Here is an 18,217-nt window from a genome sequence, read left to right on the forward strand (position 1 = left end):
AGAAAAGTGAAAGCACCCACGACTTGTCCTGTTACTGTTCTTCAGTCTGATAGCGCGGTCCGCTACTGATAGACGTGCTTTTATTGGCTCTGTGCAAACGTTCACAGGCTAAATGTTTCCAGATGGCAGTATATCATTCTGCAGAGGGGGGAGGAGAGAGGGGGAGGGAGGGAGAGCAGCGGGGGTCTGTCAAAAGCATTCTGCTCTACTGACGAGGGCATTTCCTGCCTGGATTTGGGAGGATTAAGTATTTGTGTGTGTGGGGGGTGTTTGTGGAGAGAGAGAGAGAGATGAGGACAAAGTACAGGACGTGTTTGATTGGTGCTAATAACACATGTGGGAGGAATGGGAACAGATATGTGGAAGCAAAAAAAAAAAAGTGATTTCATGCCAGGAGGGGGTTGATGCATTTTTAAGAAAGAGAAAGAAAAAAACATAATAAATGTTTGGTCATGATTGTGTAGAACATTTCACAATAAAATGCCATATGACGTTGTAAAATGAAATTTGATTTTGATGATTTTTTGGGGGGTTATTCTGGAAGGACTTGTCTTTAGAGAAAAAAGAGGCTAAAAGCAGCTTCATTGTTCGATTGTTTCTTTTCCTTGACAGTCTTTTATTTTTAAACATGAGTTTAATTTCAAACCGACAAAAACACAAACTCAGGAAAGTAAAAAAAAAAGACAAAAAAAAAAAACCATGTGTTATGAACTCAAGTCGTTTTTGTTTGGACTTCTTTGAGGATCGTTTGAGATCAGTTTTAGATTTCTGTAGAAAGTAAGAAATGTTAAAATATAGTCAAGTATCCTGCAGGTTGTTCAGTCTGTGAACACTCCGTAGTCTATTTAGTCTCTGCTCCTTCCTCAAAGGTTAGCTGACACCTCTTCCATTCTCTCTCTCTCTCCTGTTTTCCGGTGAAACAAAAAACTTGCTTTGAAAGTCCAGTAAGTTTTCCTCGACTGACGGATGAAGCTTTAATTCATCATAGTCGACGTAAAAGTTGCCCATTTTAACTGTCATGGCCCAAAACGTGAACATGTGAATGACGTGTAAATATAGAATAAACGAGTTTGACCCCTGACATAGAGAGAGGAAGATGATGATTCGAAACATATGGAGTGATCCAGCGGCGACCTCCGGGTCTGAGAAGTGAAGCAAATGCTGAAGTGCCTTAAACTTGCATTCTCTCTGCTGGCCACCAGGGGGCGACTCCTCTGGCTGCAAAAAGGAGTCCGATTGCATGGAAGTCTATGAGAATTCAATCCAGTATGATGTTCATTTCATAGATTTCTGGTCCATTTAGAGTCAAATAGACCAGAAAGCAGGGGATGATTTAGGGGGTGGGGCTTCCTTGGGATTGACAGGTCGCTACCAATGTAATTCGAGATTACTTCAACATTAGCTGTAAAGTTGACTTTGAATTATGAAGCTCGGGGTGCCGCTCTGCTGCTTGTGTTCATCAGATCCACCTGTCGCTCCTCCACAGTCCAAATATGGTCACTTCCTTTCAATGGTTGCAAAAGTTCCAAGATGGCGACGTTCGAAATGACAAAATCTAGGCTTCAAAACCGTAATCCACAGTTTCTTATCTGACGCTGACAGAATACCTAGACCTGAACTGTGCAACGTTTAAAAAAAAAATGGAAGCTGAAAAACATTGGTTTTAAAGTTTGGCCACACCCACCAGTGATGTCACAGCGCACTGATCACACTCAGGAGCTCACTGCAGGAAGGTGTGGATTTCAATCACAAGAGATGCATTTTAAAAGTGAATCAGACTCCCTTTAAAGCATCAATTTACATTATTTCGGCGAAACAAATGAAAAACATTTTGGCCGGGAATAGTAATCACATTTGCTTAAAATTTGAAGTATGGTGGAAAGAACTGCTTTGCAAAACAAAACCATTGTGCAAAAATGATGTGGTGACGACAGTGAAGCGAAGATGAAGATACGGGAAGCGTCTGAAAAGGTTTAATGGGTGGAAACGACGAGGCCGCTGCTCTCTGAAGGGCAGGTATCAGGTAACTTGGGCAACACGCCCAGCTGACAGGACAGGACGGGACAGGCAACAACCACACCTGTGAACTGGTTTCACACTTTGTCTGCTGAAACAGCTCCCGAACATAAGCCTTCAATATTACATTTACTAGAATATGAAATGTCACTATCTTACAGTACGTGGTTGTTTGGGAGGAAACGACCCTCGGTTTAGTTTCGAGGAGGAGTTTACGTGATGACATAATTGCGCAGTATTGAGGTTTCTTTGTTTATTAAAGACGGCTGACTGGTATTCTCTGTGGGAGGATATCTACGGCATCTCAAGTGTGCCAAAAGGAAGTCAAATAGAAGAGTTTCCCAGCAGCCTTGGCAGTATGGACAACAAACCAGTTTGATCCCAAGTGGGCCGAACCAGTATACGACCAGTCCACAAGAACCTATAAAGTAACTTTTCCCTTTTTCTTTTAGTGCGGAGAATTCTGAAATCAAGTAACAATCCATTTACAAAACGGATGCAAACATAATATTTATATTACTCGAGCACTGAAAGGCAGCATGAACACAACAAAGTCGTCCAGTGGGCCGGATCCGGTCCTCGGGCCTTATGTTGGTTTTTTACAAAACTTTAGTGATGTCTACTTAAAAATGTAATAAAATAAGAGAATATTTTATTAGTGCAACAACAAGAGTCCAAACAGAACTTCTTACCTACTTTAAAAAATATAATTGTAATCAAAGCCTGAGTGGATGAGTGCACATTATAGCACACACACACACACACACACACACACACACACACACACACACACACACACACACACACACACACACACACACACACATGTATATATGTATATGTATGTATATAATACATGTGTATATGTATATAATATAATATATGAAATATTGATGATGCAGAGAACATTGATAGTATTATAATAAATATTAATAATGATCAGTTTTGTTTCATGACGGTGTTGCATGAACTCATATAATCTGAGATATTATCTGATTAGTCTTCATGTGCAGGCAAGTGTGACACGCGCACACACGTGCACGCGCGCACTGAAAGCAGGAACACCAAGGCGGACCGGACTCCACCCATGCCGCGTCACCATCGACCTTTCCGCAGGTGTCACTTCCAGTGTTTCTTCGCGTTTTTTCTCGGTCGACAGACGGGGATCCGGATCCGCACGGGGGTCCACACGCCGGTCACTTCCGGGATCCAGCGCGTCCTGATCCAGCTGCGGTGGAAACTTTCAGAAGTTTGTTGTTGGAGGGAAGAGGAGGGGGAGGAGGAGGAGCAGGAGGAGGCTACAGCCGCGCCGACGCTCTCACACGCGGACCAGTCCGGGTCTGAGCTCCGGGGATGTCGGCCGTGAAGGCGCTGCAGCAGTGGTGCCGGGTCCGGTGCGACGGCTACCGGGATGTGTCCATCACCAACATGACCACGTCCTTCAGGGACGGCCTGGCTTTCTGCGCGCTCATCCACAAACACAGACCCGATCTCATGTGAGTACCGAAACCGGCAGACGAGGACCAGAACCGGGTGGTTCCGCCGCGTCCCCGTTTGTACAACAATAAACCGTGTTCGAGGAGAACCGCTGCTCTTTGCAGCTTTCTGCAGAGTTTTAGTGGGAAAGGGGAACAGACTTCACGGGTCTGCAGGAAACCCAGGAGCAGGACTGTGGAGGTCCAAAGGAGGCTCACTATTTCTACTTTAGACGCAGACGTGAAGGCAGCAACTATGATTGGACGATACAGGATTTAATCATATATCGCGTATCATATCATGTCGGGACAATCGTCATGAGTGATTTGTTAAGCTTTCTAGCTATATAGTCAGATTTATATATATATATATATGCCTCCAGGAATTATGAGGAAGACGTTTTTTTATTTTTTTTTTACACATATATTTTTTTATTTATCCTTTATGACTAAATGTGAGGCAAAGTGATTACAGCGTTTTGTGCTGGCATTTAAAAAAAATTAATTAAAATTAAGCATATTTCCGATGATAATCGTGACATAACATTTCTGTCCCACGCCTTGTCTAGTTTCATTCTGTTAATAAAACGTCAGAATGAAACTATGCTGCTTATATAAGCAGCATATTGGAGGTGTGTGTGTGTGTGTGTGTGTGTGTGTGTGTGTGTGTGTGTGTGTGTGTGTGTGTGTGTCTGTGTCTGTGTCTGTGTCTGTGTGTGTGTGTGTGTGTGTGTGTGTGTGTGTGTGGACTTGGACAGATTGAATCTCAGTTTTGGTTTGAGTCCTTGATTAAATGTTTGGCATTTGCAGGAAAGTATTTCTTTTTGGGGAGTTTCCCCAGGACTTTGTAATATCTACTGAGGAATTTCCACCCGGGAATATTGGTACCTGACAGCCTAAATGTGAAATGTGAAAGTACTTTGGCAGTTTTCTTCCTCCCAAAGTACTTTCACTTTTAGACCAGACCCGTCTGCTGCAGTCCGCTCCACGTTTTCCTCGCAGCCCGACAAGCGTGGCGGCTCTTTTCATGTTTACATGGGCTGAAACACTAAACGCTGGTTGCAGCCTTTGCTCCGGTTTCCTGTATGCAGGCAAACTGACCTGAGATCATGTGACACCACAGCTCCACTTGTCGGTGTCACTACGCGTCGATGTGACTAAATAACACATGGTCGGGACGAGGAAGTGTTTCTGTTGCTTATTTCCTTTTCCTCTTCTGTTGCAGCGACTTCGATTCCCTGAGGAAGGGCGATGTTTACGAGAACAACAAACTGGTTCGTGTGTTTACGTTACGCATTTTGACCCCAAACGTGTTTAATGTGGACTAAGTCATGTTTCTTCAACACACACGCACACACGGCTTTAGTTTAGTAAATCTACAGACAGGCATGGTCCCCAGAGGATGAATCCTACTGACTTTTCATGGACATAGTCAGTCAGATTCATTCTATAGGCATTCATGGTCCCCAGATGATGAATCCTACTGACTATTCATGGACATACATACTCAGTAGGATTCATTCTATGGACATTCAAAGTCCCCAGATGATGATCCTTTAAGTCAGTAGGATTCATCCTCTGGGGACTGAGTGTCCATAGATTCACTTAACTACGGGAACCATGAGTGTCTATAGATTTGCTAAACTACGGACATTCATGGTCCCCAGAGGATGAATCCTACTGACTCTGAATATGAATAGTCAGTAGGATTCATCCATCTGTAGTTTAGATTAGTTTTATCGTCCGTAGATTTTTCTAGTTTAGTAAATCTATGGACATTCATGGTCCCCAGAGGATGAGTCCTACCGACTTCTGCCAGTGGTTTCACATTATTCCACTGATCAGCAGGTGGCGGTAACAAAGCAAAGGCAGCGAAGAAGAAGACTTCTCGGATTAAAAACATCCCTTTATGAGGAAGGAAAGGCACTCAACACATTTGTTCAACCTCAAGGACAAAGACAAGGCCTTGTCGAAACAGAACTTTTAGCTTTAAAGTCAGCGCCTGACTTCTTTCCTCTACCAGCAGGTTGACGTTAGCATGCTAACACGTGAACTAAAAGGTTCGTTAATGCCGCTACTTATTCTGTAAAAAAACGAGGTTTTCTGTTGAGACAAAAAACCCAAACAAGCTGAAGACGTGCAGCCTGGTGACTCTGGGAAATGTGTGCGTGCGTCTTGACTCGGGATATTGCATCAACACCACTTCATGTTAGGTAACATTTTCTAAAAGCAAAATGGGCAAACATAGCTGAGAGACGAAGTCACTGCCAAAACCCAGATTGTTCCAGTCTGGACACTTCAGCGCCGTCTTTACTTTCACTTTCACCCCGGAGCTTCTCTGCTGGACTCAACGGCACTTTTTAGTGTTTTTCTTTAAGTAAACAGACTTTTTATGGCTCCCTGATCTTCTGATTACTGAATAAATAATGCCTCTGGTGCTCGTCGCCGGCCTGCTGCTGCTTGTGTTGTATGTTGTGTTTTGTTTTTTTTACTCTTGCTCAATCCAGTTTGGAAATACCTGACTCACTTTCTTTCCCGAAACACACAAGGTGTAGATTAAATCTAGGGTCAGGATTTCTTTTTGAGATTTCATTCAGATTCAGAACCAAACATTTGAAGTAAAGCTGAAATAAAAAAAAAAAGAATAAAAAAAGAAAGTCGTCAAACATGCAGTTAAATAAGCAAAACCCATTTGTACAAAGTGTGTTCAGGTGTGGAAAGTCTCCATTCATTGGCCCGTTTCCTTCTAGATGATAAAAATCCACTGAGCTCCTTCCGTCTTGTCGATAACGTCGGTTTGTCGTCTGCAGGCGTTCGCCGTTGCCGAGGAGCAGTTGGGAATCCCGGCGCTGTTGGATGCTGAAGACATGGTGGCTCTTAAGGTTCCCGACCGCCTCAGTATCCTGACATACGTGTCCCAGTACTACAACTACTTCCACGGACGCTCCCCGAGTGAGTATCTCTCCGTGTCCCTCCTCTGTCCCTCCCCCCTTTCCTTCCTCATCGTCTCCATGTTTGGCTGCAGTTGGAGGTCTGGGAGGTATAAAGCGCCCGGCCGACGATCCAGTAGGGGAGCCGACCGGGAAGAAGAACCAGCCGGTGGTCTCCAAGGTGTTCCCCTCGTCGGGCCCGGCCAGGGAGAACAGCCCTCCCCCCTCCGCCAACATCACCAGGCCGTCTGCTTCCCCCCGGCTAACCAGGAACGCCACCAAGGTAACCGCTGCTGCCTGAATACTAGAGGTAGGACTCTTTGATTCGAGTCCTGATTCTAGAGGTCACAAGATTCAGAATTGATTTTCCATTCAGAATCGATTCACGCTTTAAATTCATTCTTTTACATTAGTACATGCTTTAGGATCTACTCCAGTCATCTGTTAACTAATAAGATTATATAATTAGAATTTCTTTTAAAAATGTAAACTGATTACAATAATGTAATAATTGTGATGTGATGGTTTTTCTATGGTTATGTGTTTATACTTATTTTTTATGTAGCATTCTGAGATTCATTGAATGAAAAGTGCACTACAAATAAAATAATAAAATCTATTATTATTATTTTCATCAAATACACAAAGGCAAATCTGAGAGCAAAGATTACATGAATTCATGCTTAAATGGCAAAAATGTTAGTATTAAAAAAAAAAAATCCTCATTATTGAATAAATGACCCCAAAAAAAGCACACAAAAAAACGAGAATTGCAGAAGTTTGCCAAATCGGACACATTAAAGCTTACAAAACAAACTAAAACCCCACATGGCCTCAGATCTGTTACATGTGTTGCTATTGACAACGATAAAGTTCATGACACCTCTCTCTCCCCCCCTCTCTCGCCCTCTCCCAGGATGCCACGGTTGAGAAGCCCCACAAGACCGGCACCCTGAGTAACAAGTGTGTGTCCTGCAACCAGGTCGTTCACCTGGTGCAGCGCCATCTAGTGGACGGGAAGCTCTATCACAGGAACTGTGCAAAGTAAGGAGCCGTGTGAATCCATGTCGTCTTCGTTCCATAAAAGGATCTCATTTGATTTGTCACAATCTGATGCCTACATTACCCACAATGCAACTCTACTAATAACTAACAACTAAATTTATGTGAGTAATTCTGGTTCTGACTAGACATGGACTATATGAAAATTTACTTATTCCAGCCAAAATAATTACGATTTATGATATTATCCTGATAATGATCAATATATGCTTACAATTTTGGAAATGGCAGCAAAACATACTGGAATCATTTTCCCTCACATTTTCTCAAAATGTGTATTCCATCACAGAGAGAACACATCTTATTTTGTGGGAATCATAAAGGACAAATATATATAATATTTAATATTAAAGGTCACATTTTTATTTAAACAAATAATAATAATAAAAAAACGCCCAGAGCATTTAGAAAGGTGCAGAATCAAAGTATCACTTCTCCTGAAAAAAATGTTTTGATTGTGAATTAATAATTTTAAAACATTTTGACGGGTCCAAAATGAATGTTTTGTTTACCTCTGTGTAGACGCGTGTCTGTGGCTTCTAGCAAAGCTTGTGAGCCAATAGAATAACGACGTTGGTATCACATGGTATCTCTGTGTAGTCAGGGGTCAAGAGTCTTTGGGGTTGCCAGTTAGTGTGGAAAAAACGGGAAAATGGCTGAGTTTGACAGTAAGCGGCGGCATTTTGGTACCAGTCCCAAGTAACAAAGTAACTTTAATGTAGAGACGACATGACGATATTTAAGATGATCCCAATAATGTAAAATGAACTCATTTATTACTTTCTATCGTTAGTTCTGACTCATTGCAATGGCAGTTGTTTTCCCGCTTTAAGAGAAAGTCCAGGCTCGTAGACGAAACAAAAGCAAATCTGTGTGCGTCTTCTTGTGTAACATCAGACACCGATTCCTGGCTGTGTGTAAACACACATCTCACTCTTCCTGACCTCCACAGACGAAGGAAATCCAAGTATTCTGATTGGACGGCAGTTTTCTAATTGTGTCATCTACATGTTTTCTTGTGCTTTGTGTCTTTCAGGTCACTGTCTCCTGCAAACCCTGCCACGCTTTACAGAAGATTACCCACAACTCCTCTGCCAGACTCCACTAAAACCAACACGACGGCTCACGTGCCCTCCAGAACGGGACCTTCATGGCTGACGGAGAAACCCAGCCACCCTGCCAGCTCCGGCACCTCTACGCCTCCATCTCAGCCTTCTTCTAGTCCCTCTCGGCCTTCTTTGAATCCCTCTCAACCTTCTTCGAGTCCCTCTCAGCCTCCTTCGGGTCCCTCTCGGCCTTTTTGGAGTCCCTCTCAGCCTCCTTCGGGGCCCTCTCAGCCTCCTTCGGGTTCCTCTCGGCCTTCTTGGAGTCCCTCTCAGCCTCCTTCGGGGCCCTCTCAGCCTTCTAAGAGTCCCTCTCGGCCTTCTTCTAGTCCCTCTCGGCCTTCTTTGAATCCCTCTCAACCTCCTTCGGGTTCCTCTCGGCCTTCATGGAGTCCCTCTCAGCCCGCTTCGAGTCCCTCTCCTGCCGCCAACGAAAGCCAGACTTCTGTCGTCTCCAAGCCGGCAGCCTGGCGGACCGCCGCCGATTCCACTTTCACCACAGCGACCACCTCTGTCATCACCAAGCCCACTCCTACTCCCCGGACCTCCACCACGGCGGCCAAGACCCTGCAGTCCAAGCTCAAGTTCTTCACATCGAATGACACCGCCGGCGACGCAGAGAAGAAGACCACGACCGCCAGCATCGTGGTGAACAAAGGGCCGAATGTGAGCGGGAAGGTCCAGGAGGCGACAGCGGGTCAGGCTGTCACCGTGGTTGTGAATATCGGTGGTTTGGCCAGGAAGGAGGCAGACGTTAGCTCCAACGCCGGCGGGGAGAGAGGCAAAGCGGCGGGTGGAGGCGGAGACTCGAAGGCGAAAGCATTAGCGGCAGCATTCATCTCCAAAAAACTGTCTGAAGAGAACAACAACAACAACAGTAAGCCTCCGTGGATGAATGTAGTGCTGAAGAAGAGTGACCAGTAAGTAACGCATGATATCTTGCACTGGCCTGACCCCTACTGGTGAGGCGTGGTATTTAATAAGTCTCCTCCTCATCATCAGACATCCTCAGGTCGAGACCCCAAAGAAGGAGACTCAACCTCCGCAGGTCGAGACCCCAAAGAAGGAGACTCAACCTCATCAGGTCGAGACCCCAAAGAAGGAGACAGGGGCCGTCAGAGGACGGAAGCGGCTGAAAGCGGACCCGGCGATCCTCGCAGACCTGCAGACTCCGATAGACCCCCGTCGGACCCCGAGCCCGGTCGGTGTTGGTGGACTCAGAGCCAGAACTCCAGACAGGGGAGCCTCAAAGCCCGGCAGTGCAGCGCCCAACACCCCAGGTTAAACTCACACACTTTGATAGCTGCTGGACCTCTGGTGTTGCTCCTTTTATTAAAAAATAATGAAATAAAATAAAAATCTACATAAATAGGAACTGATAGCAAAAAGTGGATAGAAGGGGAGAGACACTTCAATTAGTTTGTATTCTTTTTTTCCTCAACAGCATCAGAAAACGAGTCTCCTGCTGACTGGAGGTCGAAGCTCAAACCCATCGCCAAGTAAGTCTTTTAAATTTCTTTATTGACGTATTAATTAATTTTGCTGGGTCCTTCAGTGGCTCAGTTCCTAACGTCATCCCTCCAGCCGGAAGGATCAACGTCTCTGCTCTCTCCTGATGTCCTTGTCCACCCGTCCATCCTTTTTATCCATCCATCCATCCTTTTGATCCCGCCTCTCATCCATCCATCCATCCATCCATCCATCCCTCCCTCCCTCCCACAGGAAGTCTGTACCCGCTGCTCCTCCAAATGGCTCGGCCGTCGCTCGTGGTCGGAGCCCTCGGCCGCTCCTCTTCCTCCACATGCATGTGATACCCGAATGGTGTCTGAGCAGAGTCCTCCGCGGTGCAACATATGCTCCCTTTGCCCCGGATGACCTTTCCTCCCTCTCTCATGAATCACATCTAAGGACTGCAGCAGCAGGACAGAAAGGGCACTACTTGTAGGAGCTGATAAATAACTGTTGATTGAACTAATTTGTGTCTCTTTTTCCTCTTTTCTTCTTGTCCCCTGTCCACAGACCTGCTGGTCCTTCACAGTCCCCTAAACTAGGGCTGAAAGGAGCTGGGAAGCCTCAGGTTTCAGAGCCGTCTCCCTCCGCTCACCCTCCCAGCATTTCTGTCACTCCACCTGCAGCAAAGGGTAACAAGTGTTGGAACGTCATTCTGTTTAAAAACGATACAATAAACCTGCACATTGCTATCTTATTCCCAATTATTTAAGTCTACATGAGCATGACAATGTATAATAACTTTCATATTTGCATAATATCTTCATTTATATCTCTACTTATATCTTTCTTTTCCAGGGTTCCTGAATGGTCAGAAAGACACGACTGCAAATGGCACAAAGTCAGAGTCAACGATTCCCAAGGTAATGAACCTTAGAAATAATTTTTTAAAGCTTATATCATATTATTTTTAACTTAATCTCTTCAATGTTTTTATTTATTGTTCAGTAAAACATTTAGAAGACGACACCTTGAGCCAGTGACTGGGAGTCGTACTGTAGTGGGCAAGCTAACGCTAACAATGTTAGCTTTATAAAGCTCATTAGAAGCGATTAAATGTTGCTGATCAGTAAAATGAGCTAGCGACAGAAGTATAGAGGAGTAAAAACGTTTAATTTAACCTTAGCTGGAAAGTAAATTAGCTTTAGCTTATGCCATTCTATTCATAATGTCATCCCTTTGAAGTAGCCGAAGCATTTTAGCCAGAAAGCTAACGCTAACAAAAATGAGCAAGCAGCATATTGAAGAAAATAAATTAAGTTTGATTTAATCTTAGCTTTAGTTTATGCCATTCTGTTTAAAATGTGATCCCTTTGAAGTAGCTGAGGCACCTTAGCCAGCAAGCTAAGCTAACGCTAACAAAGTTAGCAAGCTAATCGGAAAGAGATTAAATATGTTGCTGAATAAAATGAGCATGTTAGAAGACTAATTTGGTTTAATTTAACTTTAGCTGGAAAGTAAATTGAGATTAAATTTATGCCATACTATTTTAAAATGTAATCCCTTTGAAGTAACCGAAGCATTTTAGCAAGCAAGCTAACGCTGAACAGCTACTACTTTACTCAGACGAGGACCTAGCACTTGTTTCCATTTTTTAGCTCTTACTTTATCGGCAATGATATGTTGTCGTTTGCTTCTTTCGACAAATGTACTGTCGCTTTGGACAAAATGTAAATGTAAATCTAACGCTAACAAAGTAAGCTAGCTAATTAGAAGAGCTTTAAATGTGTGCCAAGGAGCCAATGAATACAATTATTTAGCAAAATATATAAAGAAGAGTGTGATAAATTAAGTTTAAATTTAATTCATCTACTGTTTGATAGTAAAATAAAAAATAGAAACTTTTTACAGCCCATTTGAATTGTTTATTAATGTCATTATTTATAGTTTTAAATGTGAGGATGTCCTTTTTAATAAAGAGGATCACTCGTGTGTGTGTGTGTGTGTGTGTGTGTGTGTGTGTGTGTGTGTGTGTGTGTGTGTGTGTGTGTGTGTGTGTGTGTGTGTGTGTGTCTGTGTGTGTCTGTGTGTGTCTGTGTGTGTCTGTGTGTGTCTGTGTGTGTGTCTGTGTGTGTCTGTGTGTGTGTCTGTGTGTGTCTGTGTGTATAGACGAAACCGGACTACATTCTCAAAGAGGACATCATGAGGGAGCTGCAGGAGATCGAGGACAGCGTGAACGAGTGGGAGAGGAGGGGCGTTGAGCTGGAGGTGAAGCTCCGCAGCAGCGAGGAAGGTGAGACTAACACCCACCAGCACCCAGATTTAGAGGTCGGCCCGTACGTGGGATTAACTGTGTGTGTGTGTGTGTGTGTGTGTGTGTGTGTGTGTGTGTGTGTGTGTGTGTGTGTGTGTGTGTGTGTGTGTGTGTGTGTGTGTGTGTGTGTGTGTGTGTGTGTGTGTGTGTGTGTGTGTGTGTGTGTGTGTGTGTGTGTGTGTCAGAGGGCAAAGATGACGCCGTCATGGACGAGCTCATGGTCGAGTGGTTCAACCTGATCAGGAACAAGCAGGTGGCGATGCGCCGGGAGTCTGAGCTGGTCTACATGTGAGTCAACACACGCTTGGAGGAAAAAAAGGGGCGTGTCAGTGTGTAGCGATTAGAGGAAACAGACTTGTGGCCAGAAGGTTGACAGTTTGAATTCCCAGTGTCCTCCGTCCTTCCGTCACACAGCAGGGCGTCCTGGAACGAGGCAACTACCCCTCCTCCCTCCATCCCTCCATCCCTCCATCTTTCCACCTTTCATAAATTAATGTTTCAGTGCATCCGTGTTTGAATCCAGATTTGCATTAAAATGCACACAGTGCTGGAAATCATGGGGATTTTTTTTAAATAACTTAATAACTGATATATGATCCATAGTATTATCCAGATAGTCTTTTTTTTAAATGGCAAATATTCTTCTTTTTTTTAGCACACATACCTTTTTTGTGAAACGATAAAATAATCTTACATTAAAAGATCATAAATCAGAAAGTATGTCTACCTGCATAAATAAAGGATTAATAAAGTTACGATTATTACGATTAATGAAAATTCACCGCGATCAACTTATTATGAGTCTAATAATATCGTCCCATCCCTACTCATAGCCTTTTTGAGTTGTGGCCACTTGTAGCTGTGCTTAGGCAAAACTAAAAATGTGTCAAAAGAGTAAAGACAAATCTATGCGCTGGTAACAAATATCCAACATGTGTGCAGCGGTAGAACCCAGGACCTGGAGGAAGAGCAGCCCAGTGTGGAGAGCGAGCTCCGGAGACTGATGGAAAAACCAGGTGAGAGAAGAAAACATTCAACACGACGTGAAGCTGGATGAAAAGCTCTGAGAGTGAGATAAAACAGAGTGTGTGTGTGTGTGTGTGTGTGTGTGTGTGTGTGTGTGTGTGTGTGTGTGTGTGTGTGTGTGTGTGTGTGTGTGTGTGTGTGTGTGTGTGTGTGTGTGTGTGTGTGTGTGTGTGTGTGTGTGTGTGTAGAGCATTTGAAAACGTCCTGGGACCGCCAGAGAGAAGAGGAGCTGATGGCCAAACTGGTGGGCATCGTCAACGACAGGAACGCCATCGTGGAGGGTCTGGACGAGGACCGGCTCAGGTGGGTCTTTATTTTTTGTATGTCAGTTTTTAAGGAAAAAAACTAATATTTAGTAGTTACAGCTTCTCAAAAGTGAGGAATTGTGATTATTTTCTGGCTGTGGATTTTGGATTATTGGTCAAACAAAACAAGTGGTTTCACTTTATTTCTGCCACTTAAATGATAACTAATAAACCAAACAAATTATTAATAATGGTAATAATGTATCTCGTGGTCAATGTTTAAATAATAATTTTAAATGCAAGTGCAGAGCCAAAACAACAAAATATGATTTTCGTCCACGAATACGTTTATATATTTACTTTTAACTTATTTGTGGTATCTTTAATGTGACTTATTTGTATTTCTTCTTTTCTCCCTCTTGTTGTGTTTTGCTGCTGTTATCCTGTAAATGTCCCCCCCCCCCTGGGATTAATAAAGGTTTATCTTGTCATATCAGATTTTTTTTCAGTTCTTATCTTCTTCTCGCTCTGCCGGCTCTGAACTGCTGTTAATCTGCTTTTCCTGTGTTTTCTCAGGGAGGAAGAGGAGGACGAGGAGCTAAACAAGATGATGATGAATTTCAGTGAGTGTCTGAAACACACACACACACACACACACACACACACACACACACACACACACACACACACTCTGCTATGTTCATTAGTTATCACAACCTCGATGTCACTGCAACTTAGTTGGCTTATAAATTATCCAATGGAGGATTTCCATCATAGACGCCTCTAATTGAAGTAGATAGTGTGTGTGTGTGTGTGTGTGTGTGTGTGTGTGTGTGTGTGTGTGTGTGTGTGTGTGTGTGTGTGTGTGTGTGTGTGTGTTTTCATCTCATTGATCTAATGAATGCTAATGGAAAAGGCATCAAACAAAATGCTCCCCCTCTCTATTTTTTTTTTTTTTTGTCTGCGGTGTTTCCGATTAGACAAATGGTTTAATGCAGCCGGTTAATTTGACCCCCTGATAGAACTGAGTTAAAGCCGGCTTCATTTGCAATTCATGACCGGGAACGCAGGGCTAAAATTGAGGAGATTTATTGAACTTCAGTGAAAGGTCGTTATGTTGCAGCGAGCGAACGCCGACCGTGGGCTGAAGACGAGCCTTCCGCTTCTACGTATTTATACGTGAAAAAAGTTAATGCCAAAAGTTTCCCAGTTGGTTCCCAGTCTGAGTGCCGTCGTGTCGTTTACACTGGCGTTGGTGTTTTGTTCATCTCGTTACCAGACGCCTGTGTGTAACCATGACAACGGTTTTTCTCATTCTGGTGAAACGGACCTGAAAAGAGAAACAAACACAAAAATCTGTAAAAAGAAATATGAGCCAATTTTTTTAATATGAAGGAATTTACCGTTTCAATTTAAAAAATGTTTTATTTATTTTATTTATTACACATTGAATTGTGGGAGTGAGGAGCTTCCGCTACCGCAAACGTTAGCCGGCGATCGTTACCCACGAAAGCTTTCTCTCGATTTTTGGATTTGGAATGAATGTCCTCGCACTTCTGTAAAAAATAAAATGAATTAATAATCACGTTTATCTAAAGTGATTCATGTGAAGGAGTTAATGTTAGCTCTGTGTGGTTTTAAGAGTTGTGTATTGTGTGTATCTAAATGTATCTTCATCTTCTGACTCTCCTCCTCCTCCTCCTCCTCCTCCTCCTCCTCCTCCTCCTCCTCCTCCTCTCAGGCCTGAAGAAAGACAAACCAAAGAAAAAGCCCAAGCTGTTTGGTTGGGGGAAGAAGAAGGAAGGATGACGCTTCACGAAAACGCAACGCGTCGTTTGTTGGTTTCTGTCGTCGCAGTCTTAATGTCAGTGTAGCCTATGAATCATGGGATAACTGTGTGTGTGTGTGTGTGATCAGTCATTTTAAGCGCTTTTAGAAAAATGCCCTTCCCTCTGTCAACTGCAGATCTGACGCTACCCTGCCTGAGACACACACGCGCACACGCGCACACACACACACACACACACACACACACACACACACACACACACACACACACACACACACACACACACACACACACACAGCGATGTTGAGGGGTTAATGACTCACCAGCCATGATGTGATTGGGTTCAGTGCTCCAGTTGTTAGTTTTAATACCCTTCTAGTCTTAATCTGTCTACTTAACACACACACACACACACACACACACACACACACACACACACACACACACACACACATTTTCTCCTTCTTAGATCTTCTTACATGTGCCACTAACTGAAATGCTGTTTGTAACGAAGCAGCAGTGCTACAGATGCTAACGTGATGTTAAAGAACGGAGGTCAGACAGCCGTTTCCTGTTTGGGTTCAGACTCCAAGACCAGACTACAGGACCCACTTCAGGCCAACGTTCTGACCTCGTTGTAGTCCATGTACAAGTGTTGAACTGCGTTTCTTCTTGAAGGTCTCGCTCTGTGTGGTTTACTCGACAGCAGTTTAGTCGGAGCGCTGCCCCTTTTCAGTCAAACCTTTTATTCAGAGATCCTCCCAGGCAAACCAACAAAAAACGGATTGTAAACTGGGATTGTTGTTGATGGTGCTGCACCACATCAGCCCTTTAGGGCCGTCGTGAGGCCGAGGCTGCTGGATCTGTGGGTTTGAGATGAAACCGTTGGAATATGTGAGGGTTCTCGGTAGAACCCCCTGGGTGAGTTCTTGTTAGAACTCTTAAGGCTATTTACACATCGGGGCAGTGAAAATGTGAAATACACACCTGTGATTATTATATACGTCTAGGGCTTTTATTGTGAAAGGCACAAACAAAGGAAGAGGGTCTTGTTGGGTCATGTTGTTTCATAAATATGTGCGCAACCTTGAGTCCTGAAGCCGAGGCTAAAGTGCCTTAAACCTGCATTCTCTCTGCTGGCCACCAGGGGGCGACTCCTCTCTGGTTGTATAGAAGTCTATGAGAAAATGGTCCTACTTCTCTCTGCTGGCCACCAGGGGGCGACTCCTCTCTGGTTGTATAGAAGTCTATGAGAAAATGGTCCTACTTCTCTCTTGATGTATTATCTCAGTAAACATTGTAAACATGAGTTTATGGTCTCAATCTCTAGTTTCAAGTCTTCTTCAATCCAGCATGATGTTCATTTAGTACATTATGGTTCATTGTTGATGATCTGACATCGTACTTCGTTTGATCGTCTTCTGCTCGACTTGAATACATAGTTTGTATTTCAACGGTCTGTGTCATGTGACCCACGGGTTTAAATATTCAAACTAAAAACCCGAGTCCAGCGGATGTGTTTGGTCCATATTGGATCTGGACGTGTGCATGTATGAACTCTGAATGAACTGTTTACTTTTGCATGTGTTTATACTCTTATTTCTTGTTTACGTCATTTTTTTTTGAAAGGCACTGAAGGCCACTTTTAATTTCTGTTTTGAGACCAAACTGCTCAATTTTTCACATGACTAGTTGATACTAAACAAAATGTAACATTGTATATGTGTATGTGTGTGTGTGTATGTGTGTGTGTGTATGTATGTATATATATATATATATATACACATACATATGTGTTAATGTAGCCTTTATTCTGCTTTATCTCAGCTGTATATATTGTATAAAGTTGTCCTTAAACAAATGACTTTAATAAATTTGCTAAAATAAAAAAAACAAACAAACAGAAAATCATTAATTGATCGTGACCAACCACAAAACTACTGGCACTAATTCAAACATTGAATTCAACCATTAAAGTTATATACTAATGTCTTTCAATATGAGTGAATATCACAGAGTCATGTTTATTATTTTTTGCCAGAGCAGGATTTATCTTTGTTCTTTAAAATCAGTTAAACAGCTGCAGTGACGATGTAAAACCACTAGGAGGCAGCATGAGACTTTCCATGTGGGCTCACTAACAGCATGAATCCCCTTTTATGTCGATGTCGAGCTGATAAATACACATACAAGGTCAAATCACACTGACAGAGTGAAAGAAGTAGTTATTTTAAATGTATTTGTTAAAGTAAAGATTTCACCTGTTGGATTTTTCCTCATTTCTGCCTAGAAAGGCAACACAAGCTTTTTAATTCATTAATTAATTTATTTGAAATGTATGTAACCAGGGAAAAGCCTCATTGAGATTTAAAAAGCTAGTTTTCAAGAGTTAACCATTAAATTCACTTTTACACAATACACATGTACATCATATAATATCTGAGTGGTATTAACAGTCAATATCGAGCTCTAATAACCGTTTGGCTGCTGCAGTGTAAAAACAAGTTTCAAATTGACATAAAAAACTCCTTTAAAAACAACCAGGAAAGATGTGACGATTTAAAATAACAAATAACAATTTTGCATCAAAGATATTTGCAATAAAAGCACATTTATGCTCCTTAAGCCCAAAGTTTCAATTTTTTTATTTTATTTTTTATTAACACATTTCACAAAAGGAGAAAAAGGCACATTTATTACAAAGATATAGAGGTTGACGCTAAAGTATAAAAGAGGATTTCAGTCTTCAGTATATAATAATAATAATAATAATAATAATAATAATAATAATAATAATAATAACTTTAT

General features: G+C 42.7%; 2 protein-coding genes across 2 annotated transcripts in view; both read left to right on the top strand.

Moving 5' to 3' along the window:
* The window catches only part of LOC311008635 (piggyBac transposable element-derived protein 4-like), a 75,249-nt gene that overhangs the window by 30,905 nt on the left and 26,127 nt on the right, over nucleotides 1-18,217 (top strand). The gene's annotated exons all lie outside the window — the stretch shown is intronic.
* Nucleotides 3,023-17,503, top strand: LOC311008590 (MICAL-like protein 2). Its single transcript, XM_084002316.1, has 16 exons — nucleotides 3,023-3,512; nucleotides 4,717-4,765; nucleotides 6,302-6,443; nucleotides 6,517-6,704; nucleotides 7,338-7,465; nucleotides 8,520-9,506; nucleotides 9,589-9,866; nucleotides 10,031-10,085; nucleotides 10,606-10,727; nucleotides 10,894-10,958; nucleotides 12,205-12,328; nucleotides 12,535-12,637; nucleotides 13,292-13,365; nucleotides 13,564-13,678; nucleotides 14,197-14,243; nucleotides 15,362-17,503. The coding sequence occupies exons 1-16, from the start codon at nucleotides 3,370-3,372 to the stop codon at nucleotides 15,427-15,429; spliced, it is 2,688 nt and encodes an 895-aa protein (XP_083858442.1). The 5' UTR covers nucleotides 3,023-3,369; the 3' UTR covers nucleotides 15,430-17,503.

The sequence above is a fragment of the Eutrigla gurnardus genome (assembly GCF_963514095.1).
Source record: "Eutrigla gurnardus genome assembly, chromosome: 3".
NCBI lineage: Eukaryota > Metazoa > Chordata > Actinopteri > Perciformes > Triglidae > Eutrigla > Eutrigla gurnardus.